This window comes from Oxyura jamaicensis, chromosome 2, assembly GCF_011077185.1.
Source record: "Oxyura jamaicensis isolate SHBP4307 breed ruddy duck chromosome 2, BPBGC_Ojam_1.0, whole genome shotgun sequence".
In the NCBI taxonomy this organism is placed as follows: Eukaryota; Metazoa; Chordata; class Aves; order Anseriformes; family Anatidae; genus Oxyura; species Oxyura jamaicensis.
Genome location: NC_048894.1, coordinates 78,419,558 through 78,433,282, shown reverse-complemented (window position 1 = coordinate 78,433,282; position 13,725 = coordinate 78,419,558). Strand labels below are relative to the sequence as shown.

At 39.2% G+C, this 13,725-nt stretch overlaps 1 protein-coding gene across 1 annotated transcript in view; it reads left to right on the top strand.

The window, feature by feature from the left end:
* DROSHA (drosha ribonuclease III) overlaps positions 1 to 13,725 on the top strand; it is a 68,339-nt gene that overhangs the window by 781 nt on the left and 53,833 nt on the right. The window contains exons 2-7 of the mRNA XM_035316402.1: positions 500 to 1,357; positions 3,749 to 3,841; positions 4,630 to 4,861; positions 5,734 to 5,875; positions 8,846 to 9,000; positions 11,633 to 11,713. Of these exons, the coding sequence (XP_035172293.1) occupies positions 507 to 1,357; positions 3,749 to 3,841; positions 4,630 to 4,861; positions 5,734 to 5,875; positions 8,846 to 9,000; positions 11,633 to 11,713 (1,554 nt within the window). The 5' untranslated portion in view covers positions 500 to 506. The remainder of the gene's footprint in view (positions 1 to 499; positions 1,358 to 3,748; positions 3,842 to 4,629; positions 4,862 to 5,733; positions 5,876 to 8,845; positions 9,001 to 11,632; positions 11,714 to 13,725) is intronic.

Genomic DNA, 13,725 nt, shown 5'->3' with positions numbered 1-13,725 from the left:
ATGATTTGTTGGACCTGGAAGCTTGTGACCAGGTATCAGAAAAGTCATTCTGCCTGGATGACGGCTAGAAAGGAGTCCTCACTGTGGGATCTTGGTTGTTAAAATGACTGGTTTATTTGATGCAGTGCACCTGAAGGCTTTGTATCAAAGTATCTAGTGCGTGTTAGTAGAGATATTTGCATCTGTGGCCATTCATAACAACCATTTGTTAGAATTAACATTACCCTAAGCCAGAGTGTGATCCAGCTTGGGTTCTGGATTACTACTAATAGACTGGTGTCGTGGATTAAAGGTTTAGAGGAATCAAAGGGCCACAAGGACCTGTACTAACACTTTGAGGAATGTACAATTCCCATTGAAAGACGGTGGTCATCATCTACTTGTATTAAAAGGAAATTGCAGAAACTAGTTTCAATGTTTCAGCAATAGTTCTTGCAAATGTGCTAAGGACCCCCTACAAAACTTGTGTGACACTAGACTTTTATTTTCCTTATTAAAGGTGAGCCATGTCTTTCCATTCTGGACGAGGGTGTCCCCGTGGTCAGGGGGGACCAGGAGCAAGAGCTTCAACACAGACTTACCGCCCTCAGAACCTGCGGCAGCTTCACCCGCAGCAGCCCTCTGTACAATACCAGTATGACCAGCAGACTGCACCTCCAACCTCCTATTCAAGCCCTCCAGCCACTGGTTACATGCCACCCAGGCCAGACTTTGTGCCGTATCCTCCTCCAGTGCCCCCTTCCACGCAAAATCCCATCAGCCAGTGTCCCATGAGGCCACCGTTTCCAAGCCATCAGATGAGGCAGAGCTTCCCGGTGCCTCCATGCTTCCCTCCTGCTCCTCCACCAGTGCCAACCCCTAGCAATGCTCCTGTGCCAGCAACTCCTACTGGGCAAAGCACGTTTCCTTACATGATGCCCCCTCCGGCAGTACCGCATCCTCCCCCGCCACCGGTCATACCACAGCAGGTCAGCTACCAGCCCGTGTACTCCGCAGGGTATTCACAGCAGTCATTCCCACCACCCAACTTCAACAGCTACCAGCACAACTCTGGCTCTTTTCAGAGCAGCACTACCAACAGCAGTAGTGGCAGCACCCATTTTCGGCACACGGGTCAATACCAGGGAGAGAAGTCGCAAAGCGATCGACGATCTCCGGAGAGGAACAAGCACTACGAGGAGCACCGGCATCGTGAGCACAGTCACATCCATGGGGATAGGCATCGGTCCAATAACCACGGGGATCGGCGGGATCGAGGCCGGAGCCCTGACAGGAGGAGGCAGGAAAGCAGTCGGCACCGGACAGATTATGACAGAGGAAGGATATCACCTCATCATAGGAGTTATGAGCGTAGCAGGTAACTTGGAATAGCTTCTGCCTGCAGAGGAGGAGGTTGTTTGTTGCTCTACAGTATTTGTTTGAGTTCATGTTCTTTCCTCATGCTTGTTTTTCATCCTAATGTGGGAGGTAGCCAGTGCTCAACTCTGATGGAAAGAGCTACTGTTCTGCCATCTTTCAGGTACTGCTCCAGCTGCACCTTTGCAGGCTGGCAGACTTGTTCTCCTTGTCCATGGCAATGGCTGATAGCACAGAAGCTTGTTTGAAAATTGACTGGTGCTCTAGTCTACCATAGGATTTTAGACATATCTGGCAGGAGAGTAGAGTGGGCACAATTTTGTGCAGAAGACCACGTTCAGAGTTGAGCCTTACAAACAGTAAGTCCCAGTACTTGAAAAAACAAAAACAAAAAACAAACAAAAAAAAACACACAGATTTAGGTGTGAGACTTAAGGTCCCAGATTTTACCTGAATTTGCCCTTTGAGAAAGCCCTGAATTTGTAGGTAGGAAGCAAGCAGGCTAGGGGTCTGTAGTCTGATAGATGCACACATCTAATCCCTGGAAAGCAACAGTGAGTGTTGTTTTTTTTTTACTGAAAAACATTTTTCACACAGTTTTTCATCCTGCTCCATCTTCATCCTTGTGGGAGACTGGTGTAGGCATGTATAGTTCAGTTCAGGATGAAGATCTTAGCAAACCAGCAAGTGATGTCCAGGGAAGACTGAGTTGAAAACTATCACACACCAGTGCAAAGGAACAAATAAGTTTTGTAGGCTACATTAATGTCTTTTGATTCAGGTAGATGAGTGTGGGCTGCTCATTTTGGGATCTGTCAGGAAGTTTCTGTCCCCCAGCTTCGTAGATATAAGCAGCTTGTGAGTTATGAACTGACCCAATACAGTTTGTTGCGTGGTGGTTTAGAGCACACCATCAATTGTTTAGTCTTAAATTTGCTCTCTTGCTAGCTCTTTTTGTCTAATGATCTAGGTCAGAGTTTTCAGAGATACTTGAAAGTTGAGTTTACCAGGGCACCTGGATCACATGCTTCAAATTCTAAAGATCTGAGCTTTTCCATGTGTCTCATGTGAAACACGAATTTACACTTAATGCCTGTGGAAATGAAACAATTTTATTTAGATATGCAGAGATTTAATTTCAGAATAGCTGTACTCAAAAGCAATCAAACAAAACACATTTAGCGAGTTTAGTTTGGTTTGGTTGAGCTCACTTCGGTTTCCAGAATAAGATTTTCTAAAACTGAATGTGGCTGGCTTTAAGTCACGAGCCTTTACTTTATGATGAGTCTGTGGAATTCTTTGTGTTTTGTAGGTGACTCAGATATTTGCCACATAATTTCACAATTTGTTTTTAAAAGTTCAGTTTTAAGTTTTGAAAATATCTCCAGCAGCTTCTTTCTCAAAGATTTCTGTGTTACTAGTTGAGGTCAACAGTTTCCAGGTCTAGCTGACAGTGTATCTCAGCATCTTCTCACCTGCCTTGGTGTGTTTTTTTGTACAGCATCTCCATCTCTCAGGCAAATCAGAGGGCAACAGAGCATGCTCTCTGAAGGCTGAAATCCATGCTTGAACAAAGCACAGGTGGAGAATGATGGTTTGTGGGGAAGACCAGTAGATAATTCATATGAACTTTGTGCTTTATAAAATTGCATGCTATTTCATCTGTATGTATGTGGAAACCTAAATATGCATTCCTAAATCTTGGTTCATCATCCTGCTCACCCACAAAACCACCCAGGGCATGTATTTGTGCTTCCTTGTGTATCAGCACGCTCATTTACTAGGAGATGTGACAGTTACACAAATGACTGTGGACTAAAGAGTTGTCAGCTGTTAGTCTGATAACCTGTCTGTGTGTGATCTGTGCTAGCTAAGGTAACACAATAATTCCTGTTAGCTGAGGCTGCCACAGAAATACGTTTGGGTGGTCAAGTTCCTTATGTGTATCTTCTTGTTGAGTCTTGTAGGTAAGATTCATGGTGTCAGTGTGGTAGATTTTCTGTCTGTCAGCTTTTTTTTGCATGTGCCTGAGGTGGCTGTCAGGAGAAGAATACTTGCTTGAAACATTTGAGTTAACACTGTGCTTCCAAAGCTACTGTGTGTGGAAAAGGTTTTCATTCTGTTCCTTGAAGCATTAAGAATGGTTAAAGGTGCAGTAATCTCACTCTTCACTATTTGTAATGGAAGAACGGGACGAATGGCAACAAGTCCTGTGGTGAATTTGTAGTTCTCTATACAGTATGAATTAAGTATAGTATTGAGATAGATGGCTTCACTGAATGTCATGTCATTTTGAATAATGTGATCTCAGCCTGATTCTGCATCTCTTCCAGATGTGGAATGTAAGAAATGCCAGATTTCTTATTTAACTTCTGTTTTTGAACTCTTCAAGGGAGCGGGAGAGGGAGAGGCATAGGCACCGTGACAGCAGAAGATCACCATCACCAGACAGATCATACAAAAAAGATTACAAGAGAACAGGAAGGTAAGGAGGACACGTTTGGTCTCTCTCATATTTATGAGGCTCTGTGCATCAAGTGTGTGTGCGTACATGCCTGGTTTGAAACTCAGAGATTAATCTTATAACCATCTTTATAGACGTGCAAATGTCACAGTTCTCTCAAGGCCTTGTAGAGTTAGAAGCAGGATTAATCTCTGGAGACTCAACTGCATTTCAAAGACTCCCCTGTACATCTGCTCCCATTCTGAGAAGTACCAAAATAGCATAAAGTTCATTCCATGTTTAGATCCTATTTTTAAGAACTCGTCTTGTTTTGATGCTCCTTTCCTTCTAAATCCTGGGTAGTTGAATGCAGTGTGACATTATTGGCTTTAAAGACTATTAAAAAAAAATAATCATAAATTTGGAGCTTGTGTTGTTCAAAGAATTGTTAGGGTTAGACTAACAAAAGCAATGGGTTTCTGTATAATCCTTCAGTATTTATCTGCTATGCCAAACAGGTTTCTGTATAATCCTTCCATTAAGATCATTTTTTTCTCATACAAATAGCTTGTGGGATATATATTAAAACTTAATACTGTAACTTAGTTGACGGGCTTCAAACTTTGGAACAAAATTAAGAAACTGATCTGGAATACAAGTAAGAATTTCAGTCTAACCTAGTGTGTTTTTTCATCCTAATTATTGAATAAAGTTTAAAGTACAAAAGCACTTTCAATTTAACTTTTTTATAGTAGGTCTAAACCACAGAATACTTCTTACGGTTGCAAGTTAAAAACCAAGTTAATTGCTTTTGTTTTTCTTCCACTAAGCTGCTCTCCAAGCAGAGAAAGGAAGAGACCCCGATGGGAGGAGGACAGAGAAAGGTGGTCTGAAAGTCAGAGTACCAGCAAAGAAAAAAGTTACACTAGTATCAAAGACAAAGAGTCAGAGGAGAATGCATCTGAAAAGAATGAAGATGAAGATGATGAATTGCTTAAACCAGTCTGGGTTCGCTGTACCCATTCTGAAAGCTATTACTCAAATGACCCAATGGATCAAGTGGTACGTTTGTGGGACCTCTGAAATCACTGTACACAGGCCTTTGTTGGTTATCTGATTACCTGATGAATGAGAGTACTTCAGCAGGATCATGTTTTGTGTTATTCAATGTTGAATCCTTCTCTTCCCAGCCATCTCAGTCTTGAACCCTATGATGACTTTTTTGGTGTTCTCTATTTTCATGTTTCTTCAGTCTATTTTCATTCAGATTAGTGATACATGAAATAGGGATATTTTTGTCTCCAGGAGAGAAGGTTTTATCCATAAACACCAGTATTTGAACAAAACTGCCTAAATTACCCTATCATCCCATAACCCTGGAGAAATTTCATTCAGAAGGAGGAAGTCAGTTCTTTTTATTTGACAATAACAGTTGCTGGGGGAGTAAGGAAATAGTAATTGAGTGAGGAGGTTTCTTCTTTCTTTTATAGAATGACACAAAGTGAAATCAATGTTTCAAAGGAGGCAACATCGGTTAAGTTCGATGCGTCTAGGGTGTGATATGATTCTTCTGAATAGCAAAATACTTGCACAGAAGGTCTCCTGTTTTTTCTAAATCTGAGCTGTTTAGAAATCAATACCGAGCTGTATTAGATATGCTTAGCCATAGCTCTGCTTGGCTAGGCCAAAGGTTTGATAATGCACCAGCAGATTAAGTTCTCTGCTCATGTACCTAGTGGAGCAGTGACAGTGTATGTTAAAGCCTTATCAAGTACTTCCATGTTTCATTTGAGCTATAGCATGCATGGAGATCTTTTTTTTTTTTTTTTTATGTCGCTTTTCCTTGTGAAATACTGGTACACTCTGTTGTCTTGTGCACTGTAGTGTCAACACTGCCTTTGCTTTTTTCCCTGTTTTTTTTTTTTAATTAACAGGGGGATTCTACTGTGGTAGGAACAAGCAAGCTCCGAGATCTGTATGAAAAGTTTGAAGAGGAGTTAGGAAAGCGGCAGGCAAAGGCCAAAGCAGCCAGACCACCATGGGAGCCACCAAAGACCAAACTGGATGAAGATTTAGGTATGCAGAGATGATAGCAAAGCTTTGAAATGGAGCAAACTGTAGTTAATCATTTTGTATGTTTGTTTGTTTAGTACTTGTGCATGTTCAATGATGTCAGTAGGCTAATACCTGCTTTCAAATCCATCCCTTCTGTTGCAGTTCCGTGGAGTTTTACTGTTGCTTTTGATTGAAGTAGAGCTAGATGCTTTACCTAGAAGGCTTAAGGGAAGACAGAATCCAGCACTGCCTAATGCTGAAGTTCCACAGCATGGAAGCACCCTGAGCATGGTCAGATAGACCAAAGTATGGTGCATAAGGGGCTGTGAGGAGCTCCTGCTCTGCATATTTATTAGACAAAAAAGGGAAGCAAGAATAGTGATGCTAAGCTGCTTTGAAAACTGATATTTCTGCATAAGATCACAATAAGCAAAATTGCACAACTAAAATACAATGTAGAAGGAAAATGAATTCAGTGCCATAACAAGCAGTCATATGAGTTGATTTGCACTATCATGGTTCACATATGGATCGTTTCACAGAGAAATATATCTGCTAGCTGTATCAATTATTGGGGAAATATTGGTTGAAACAGCAGGACATAGTTTTTGCTAGCAATTTATTCATTCAGAATTCATTGAAAACTGTTTTTTCTGATTTGGTTTACTTAAAACTGTTGACTGTTCTTACTGTACTTCCAGCATCTTGGTATTACGTAGTGTATCTTTTCCACCATGGAAGTAATGTTCAAGAAATTCTTAGGCACATCACGTTAATTTAGATAACTCTTGGGCTCGCTCTGTAAGTGATGCTTCATGGTCTCCTGTTGAGATGCTTAGATTCTCAGATCTGAGCCTAGTAACTTTCACAATCAAATACCAAAAATTGTAAAGTCGAAATACAGGTGTATATAGCGACAGGGTCAGTTACATGCTGCTGGTTTAAAATAAGATAAAGATGAAATGAAATAATAATATCAATAACATCCCTTTTTTATTTAAGCTGTGTAAAGAAAACACCTTTTTGAACATCAGATTTGCATGTTTTAATTCACTTACGAGTAGCTAGCAAAGTCTGCTGCACAGTTATTCAGAAGGTATTTTCATGTGCATGAGGGAAGGACAAAACTTCTACATTCAGCCTACCTGTCTAAAGCTTTGTTTCCTTGGATCTCCACAGGATGTTCCTTCTCTGCTCTAGGATAAAATATGATGGGCCAAGAGCAACTTTAGCTGTGTTCCCTTTTCCACTGTTACTGGGGGAGCCAAAGGCTCTGCATTTGCACTGCACCTAGGCTGACATGGCGCCTGTACCAGCTTCTCCTACAGCAATATTTCTGTTGGGTCTAATAGTTTGTTTTCTTTTGTACCTAGCCAAAGGCCTCCGTTGTGCCTTTCACTAGCAGTAGCCATGTATTTTAGTGAGATAGCAATGTGCTCCAGGACCATTTTTAGATTATTAAAGGCTAACTTCAATACATGAAATCCAAACATTTTATACTGGTCTTTCATAACTCTGGTTTATTCTCACAAGCCCCACACTCTTTTCATTTAAAATTAGACTTGCGCAGCTCATTAATATTTACAGAAAACTTTTAAAACTCAAGCATTTGCATATTTTTTCTGTAAATATGCATATGTGTGCATTCAAACATGCATATATACACTTGCAACTGAATATATGACCTATGTAAACCAAGGACAAGCATCTTGTACTGAATTAAGGACTGTATAAAAATACATCTTGATTTTTCCCTTTTTTTTTTTTTTTAAAAAAAAAAGCTTACGTTCTTATGTTCTTTCACTTCATTTTTCTTTCTTTTAGCTAATGGGAAATTTATTTAATAAATATACATTTTACTTTTTTTTTTTTTCCCCAGGGTATTTCAAAGCACCAGCAGTGTAGTAATATACTTTCTCTTAAAATGAAAAAAATGGAAGGAGTGTTACATCCCACCTTCCAAGAATAATGAACCTTTCTTGTATCATGCTATATGTCTTGGCTATGAAAGTATTTATTTAAATTGGAGCTGAGGAGATCGGTGAAAATGAGTGACATTACATACAGAAGAGTTGCTTCTAAGTACCACAGGAGTTTAGGGATATATGACAGCAGGCTCTGTTTTTGTTTAGATTATGCCCAACACTTAATAGCATCACTTTGACAACAATGCAAAGGAGCCATCTTAACGGGCCTGAGACGTGTTTTTTTTTTGTTTGTTTGTTTTTAGCATTTTTCTTTCCTTTGATATATCAGAAAAATTGCTTGAAGTACAGGGAAAAAGTCAAAAAAAAAAAAAAAAGCTCTGGGGAAATCTCACGGAACAGGGTATCTGTAAAACTTAAGGATGGATCATCAACTCAGCTATCATTAGCTTTTTCAGTCATGAGGAAAGCTTTCTTCTCATCTGTGATTTTTAATGTGATAACTGATTTATTAGAGATACTTGATTTGAAAAAAGAGTAACAGTACACATCCTGTAATAAAGCACGTGTGCTTTCTTGAACCTTTTGAATAGATAATGCCCTACTACGGATAGGGAGCATTTTTTAGGTAAAATGAGACTAGATGTAAGCGCTTTACTCATAGCAATCAGAATTAGCTTTTTAAACAGCAGGTCATGTATTCCTTTTTTTTTTTTTTTTTAATTTTAGAGTAATATTTGTGTTGGCTATAGCTTTATAGTCTTGTTCCATGAAGCATTTCATTGTCAAGTAACTGAACTTGCTGTTCTACAACTGATCAGTGGTGCTGCTGGACAGCCAAACAGCAATCACTCCTTTGGTGGAGACCTTTAATATCCATAGCATTTGCTGTCACTTCTAATTAAAAAATGCAATTGCTGTCATTTTCATTAGTGTGAACATCATGCACTACTTTAATAATTTTCAGTATGCCGCTGAGCTATGACATGTTAGAGAATGTATTGATTCTGGGGAAGAGAATGTATGGAAACGTTTCAGCTAACTTTATTTTGTCTCCATGAATCAGAGAGCTCCAGTGACTCAGACTGTGACTCTGAGGATGACAGCAGCTGCTCTAGCAGTTCGGATTCAGAAGTTTTTGATGTCATTGCGGAAATTAAGCGTAAAAAAGCACACCCTGATCGTCTCCATGAAGAACTATGGTACAACGATCCAGGACAGGTATGGTGAGAGGAAAATGCCACGTTTCTGAAAGTCTCTCCCCTGTAGACCTAAGATTCTGAAGTGTTGTCAAATATGCTGGGCAACATCTATTTCAATATCAGTTCCTCCTCCTTTCTCTTTTCTACCTCATTTTTTTTTAAACCACGCCACTTTTGATTTCAAGTGTGTGATTCCAGCTTATGAATCCTGGGCAGTATTCAGCTGGAGTCACGTCTGGCAGCGGTAATAAAACCTGAATTGCAAACAGTGCACTTAGGCTGTCCTATTAACCCCAAGATAAAGGTACACAGATGAGTTTTGAGATGGAGGGAAGGCAGCTTGTTTATCTGTTTTACATATTATTCACCTAAAAGCTCTCGGATCATAATAAATAACGTTTTAAATATGCTGTTAATGCTCCTAATTTCTTGTCTAATGGTTCTTTTGTAATTGCATGGAGATGATAGTTCTCATTAAATGTAATTGCTGAGCTCATGAAATGTTGTTTTGAATGTATACATTGGACAGAAGACTAGCTTTTGTTTGCAAATTTGCCATTTTCATCTTTCTTACTTAAATATTTTACAGTCTATTCTAACTCCTTGTCAAATGGCACCTCAGTAAACTTATTTAACTGGTGTTTTGTATGATTCATAAGGCTATCACACAGCAAATCCTAATGCCAAGAGATACTGCAATGCTTATTGCCACTATGGTAATTCAAAGGTCTGTTGCATATCCTATTGCCAACTCATATTTATGCTTCTAGTTATATAAAAAAGAAGACTGAGCATAGCTAGATGGTTTTATTTATATGAAAAACAAAATTAGCAAACTGTTTAGGCATTTAACTGAAAAAAATGTGTGTTGCTCTTGGGCACATTTCAAAGTAATGTTCTAGCCCATAATATTGGCTAAATAAAAAGTGGAATAACTTGGATGAATAGTTTCAGGAATAAATGGCTTATGAATTTCCTGCTGAAAAGCTTTTTCCCAGACTTCCTTGAGATTTGTTCCCCCTTGTCTTTCTAGAAAGGGCTGAAATCAAATCATGGTGAGCTTGTCAGTACTGTATTTCTTCCGAGTAATTTTATTCGAAGGTTTGCTGTTTTTCCTCAGTATTTATCTGGTATGCCAAAATGCTTTCTAACCATGGTTACATAAGATGGGAATTATTTCTGTGCACACTGGCACATACAAGTTAGCAATTGGATAGTGTTATCCAACAAGTAACCAGACTTTTATGATGGATCTTTGCAACCCTTTAATCTGAGTGGTGTTTGTTACTTCAGTTAATGTCCAGAAGTGCTTGCGGTCATCAAAAAATAAATAGTTACAGCTGATGCTACCTACCATCATGCCCTTTTTCTTGCAAGTGTTACCTGCTTGTTTCCTTGTTTGGTCAGAGGAGGTTAGAAGCCATTGCCTTAGTTTATGTAAGATAATGATATTTCAGTGTTTTATCATCACTTTGTGATGGCTCTTTCTGCATTTCCTTCTGTTAGTTGTGTTAAGGAGCAGGGTAGATATCTATCTGACTAGCTTCTTAAGTCCTGGGCCTTACAGGTACTTCACATCTCTGTCAGTCTTGGTCTGTCCGTTTGAAGTAACAGAGGCAGTATTACGGCTAAACAGTTTTAAGAACTAAGGACAAGATTTTTTTTTTTTTTAAGTAAGTGGTGATTGTTTCAATAGCCTCAAGTAGGCCTCCTTTCTGGTGGAGTGCTGAGCAGTTGGATCCTGACTGCATTATTTAACTTGTCTGCTCTGTGACCATATAAACCAGTGAGGAAGTATACTTCTACCTATAGACATGAATCAGTTTCATTAAAACTGTGCTTTCCTCGGGGTCTCTCCGTGTGGGATTAAAAAAAGTAAGGAGAACCCATCGTTTCACTGTGTCTCTGGTTTGGTTCTGGTTGGCTTTCAGCAATGGACATGATGTTAAGAGCAGGAAGCTTTAGGATGTTGCAGTAATTGATAGCCTGCATCAGATGTGGTTGTAGAGTTGAAAAGAGACTACCTTTATAGTGTGCTGTGGCTCTTTTAAGTATAGCTACTTGATGTCCCTACATGTAATACTGGTGTAAGTATCTTTATCCGCTTTCCTCTTCTTTACTGATCTGTCCACGGGATGCATTTGATTTTTTTCCATTACTTGAAAGTATCAAGTAAAACTTTCAAATTGTCTACTCCCTGTGCTCTGTGGTGGTAGCAGTGCTGTGGGTTAATCAGGGACAAGGTTTCAGTCAATGAACTGGGTGGAACTGTTTGAATGTGGAGGTTTCGGCATGTAAATAATTACATGTGTCTGTTTAGGGCCTGAGATTTGTTTTAGGTGGATGACATGCTGTTTGTGTGTATATGAAGTGGGAAAGAGGCATATGGTAGTGGGAAGGTACAGTTCTGCTGACACCGTTTACCCATTTTGTACTTCTGAATCAGTGATGACATTCTAGTGCTATTTTACAGTTTTCTCATGTTAGTCTATACTGTTTTCCTCTTTACTGGCTTAAGAACATCCACTTAATCTAAGAATGACACGTTTTTAGAAGAATCAGTGCTGCTGGCATTGAAAGCAAAATAATTGTCCAGACGCAATCACTTATGATTTTTCAATAAAAGCAGAATCCTGTTTTGTTTTTGACAGATGAATGATGGACCGCTGTGCAAATGCAGTGCTAAAGCCCGACGAACAGGGATAAGGCATGGCATTTATCCTGGTGAAGAGGTAAATAGTTGTAAGAATTGCAATTTTGAATACAAACTTGCTGCAGTAGGCTTGTACTTGGATTGATCTGTTTTTCTTGCTTTTTTTTTTCCATGGCTTACAGGCTTAGTAAAAACTCCTGTATGACATTAAATCCCTTAATCATGTAACCCTAGCTAAAACCAAGACACCTCACATTTAAAATGCGGTACCAGTAATGAAATCACTAGAGAGCTATAGAAAACTTGTGTCTGTTGTATGTTCAGTTATAGGTTTTATAAGCTTCTGAAACACAATTGCCTTTTAAAAAAGTGGTCAAATGTCTCCCATCTTCAAGTGGATGAGTATGTTATGAGGGTCCTTTTATTGTGAAGGGATTGCTTTAAAAGGAAAAGTAAATAAATCACTAAATCTGCTGCTGGAGGAGCAGCAAGATTTCCAAGAGGAGGTGTTGTCTCAGCAGTACAGCATGTCTGCACTGCAGACTGTCAAACAGTTTACTGAGTTCTTACTGAGTACCTGGAAGAGTCCATCAGCTTCGTGGAACACTTATAAAGGTAGTTGCTTTTATTTTGAAAAATGTTGTCAAAATACCGTTTGGTTATTTTCTGTAGAAATGTTCATTTGTACAGAGCATGCTTTGTGATCAGTATTTCTGGAAATAGTAGTGCTTGGACCACCTAAAGTTTTAAGTTTTAAAAAACTTTGTTCTAAACATTTAAGAATGTTAGTATGTAGTTTTACAATTTACCTTTGTAACTTCTCTTTAAGAATTAAATTTTTCAGTATGCCTTTTTACACATACTTACTGAAACGTTCTTTTATTTCTCTGCAGTTGAGGATTTGTGAATGTTGCAAAGCATAAATTATTCCATTTCAGAAAAATAGCTTTGGTCTGAAGCTGTCTGTAAATCACTCCAGGATCAATTATTTCCACATTGTCTGTAGTATTTTTCTTGCAGAGAAGAGGAGAGAAAATTTTAGTGGGAGAAAACTGATGAATAAAACCTGCTGCACAAAGGCAGCTACTCACTGGAGCAAGGCCAGCTTGGAATTTGAGGCTTCAAAAAATTAGGGATGTATGAATTTTTAGAGTCCTGCAGATAATCACACTTAGCTTTTAAACTAGCTGGTTCTTACCCGCCTTGTCATAGCAATGAGAAACTTAATTTGCAGCTGAACAAAATAATTACCCTATTTTTTGGATGGATTCTGCAGGCTGCGCAGAGCTGTGCAGTGGTGCAGCTGCCTTGCCATTGCACAAGGCCAACTTCTGTAATGTTTTGTGAAGTACCCCGCTCGGCACAGGGGTTTTTCCTGCAGACAGACACATGAACAGCTTGGTGGCAGCCTCTGAACTGCAGCATGTTGTACCCAGGAGGAACTCTGTTTTTGTCTGATTGCTGAGTATTTTTAGGTCTTCAAACAGGACTGCTTCAGAACAAGCTGGAGCAAATTGCAAATCCCCATGGTTTGGCCTTGCATTAGAGTGCAGGGAGAGGCTGCCTGCTGGTCTACTGTTCTCACCAGAGAGCATCACAACCTACCAGAGCAGAGCTACATGTGCCATGCTCTGCAGTGATGGTCCAGTCCCTTCTCTTTGGAGCTCCAGACTTGCCCCCAGCACATGAGTGGATATTTGTCTCTCTTGATGACATTCTGAGATCTTCTTATGCGATGTCCAAATTTATTTTTTGTGAAGCTTTAAAATTAGTTCCCTGAAACAAATTAATACCAAAAAAAAAAAAAAAAAAAAAAAGGAGAGATCAGTCTGGTATGTAGACAGCTAACTGCTGTGCATAGGAAAGCTAGTCAAATGGAAAACGAATAAACTACAGCAGCATTTTTCACCTTTTTTTTTTTTCTGCTTTGAATAGCTTTAGAAATATTTCTAGAAGTGGCTACAGATAAGGCCCACTTTCTTCCTGTAAGAGCTAATTATGACTACCTGCTTTATTTAATTTTTCTTAGTGCATATTTCATGGCTATTAGAAATGCTTTATTCTCTCTTTTAATCTAAATTTGCCTTGACT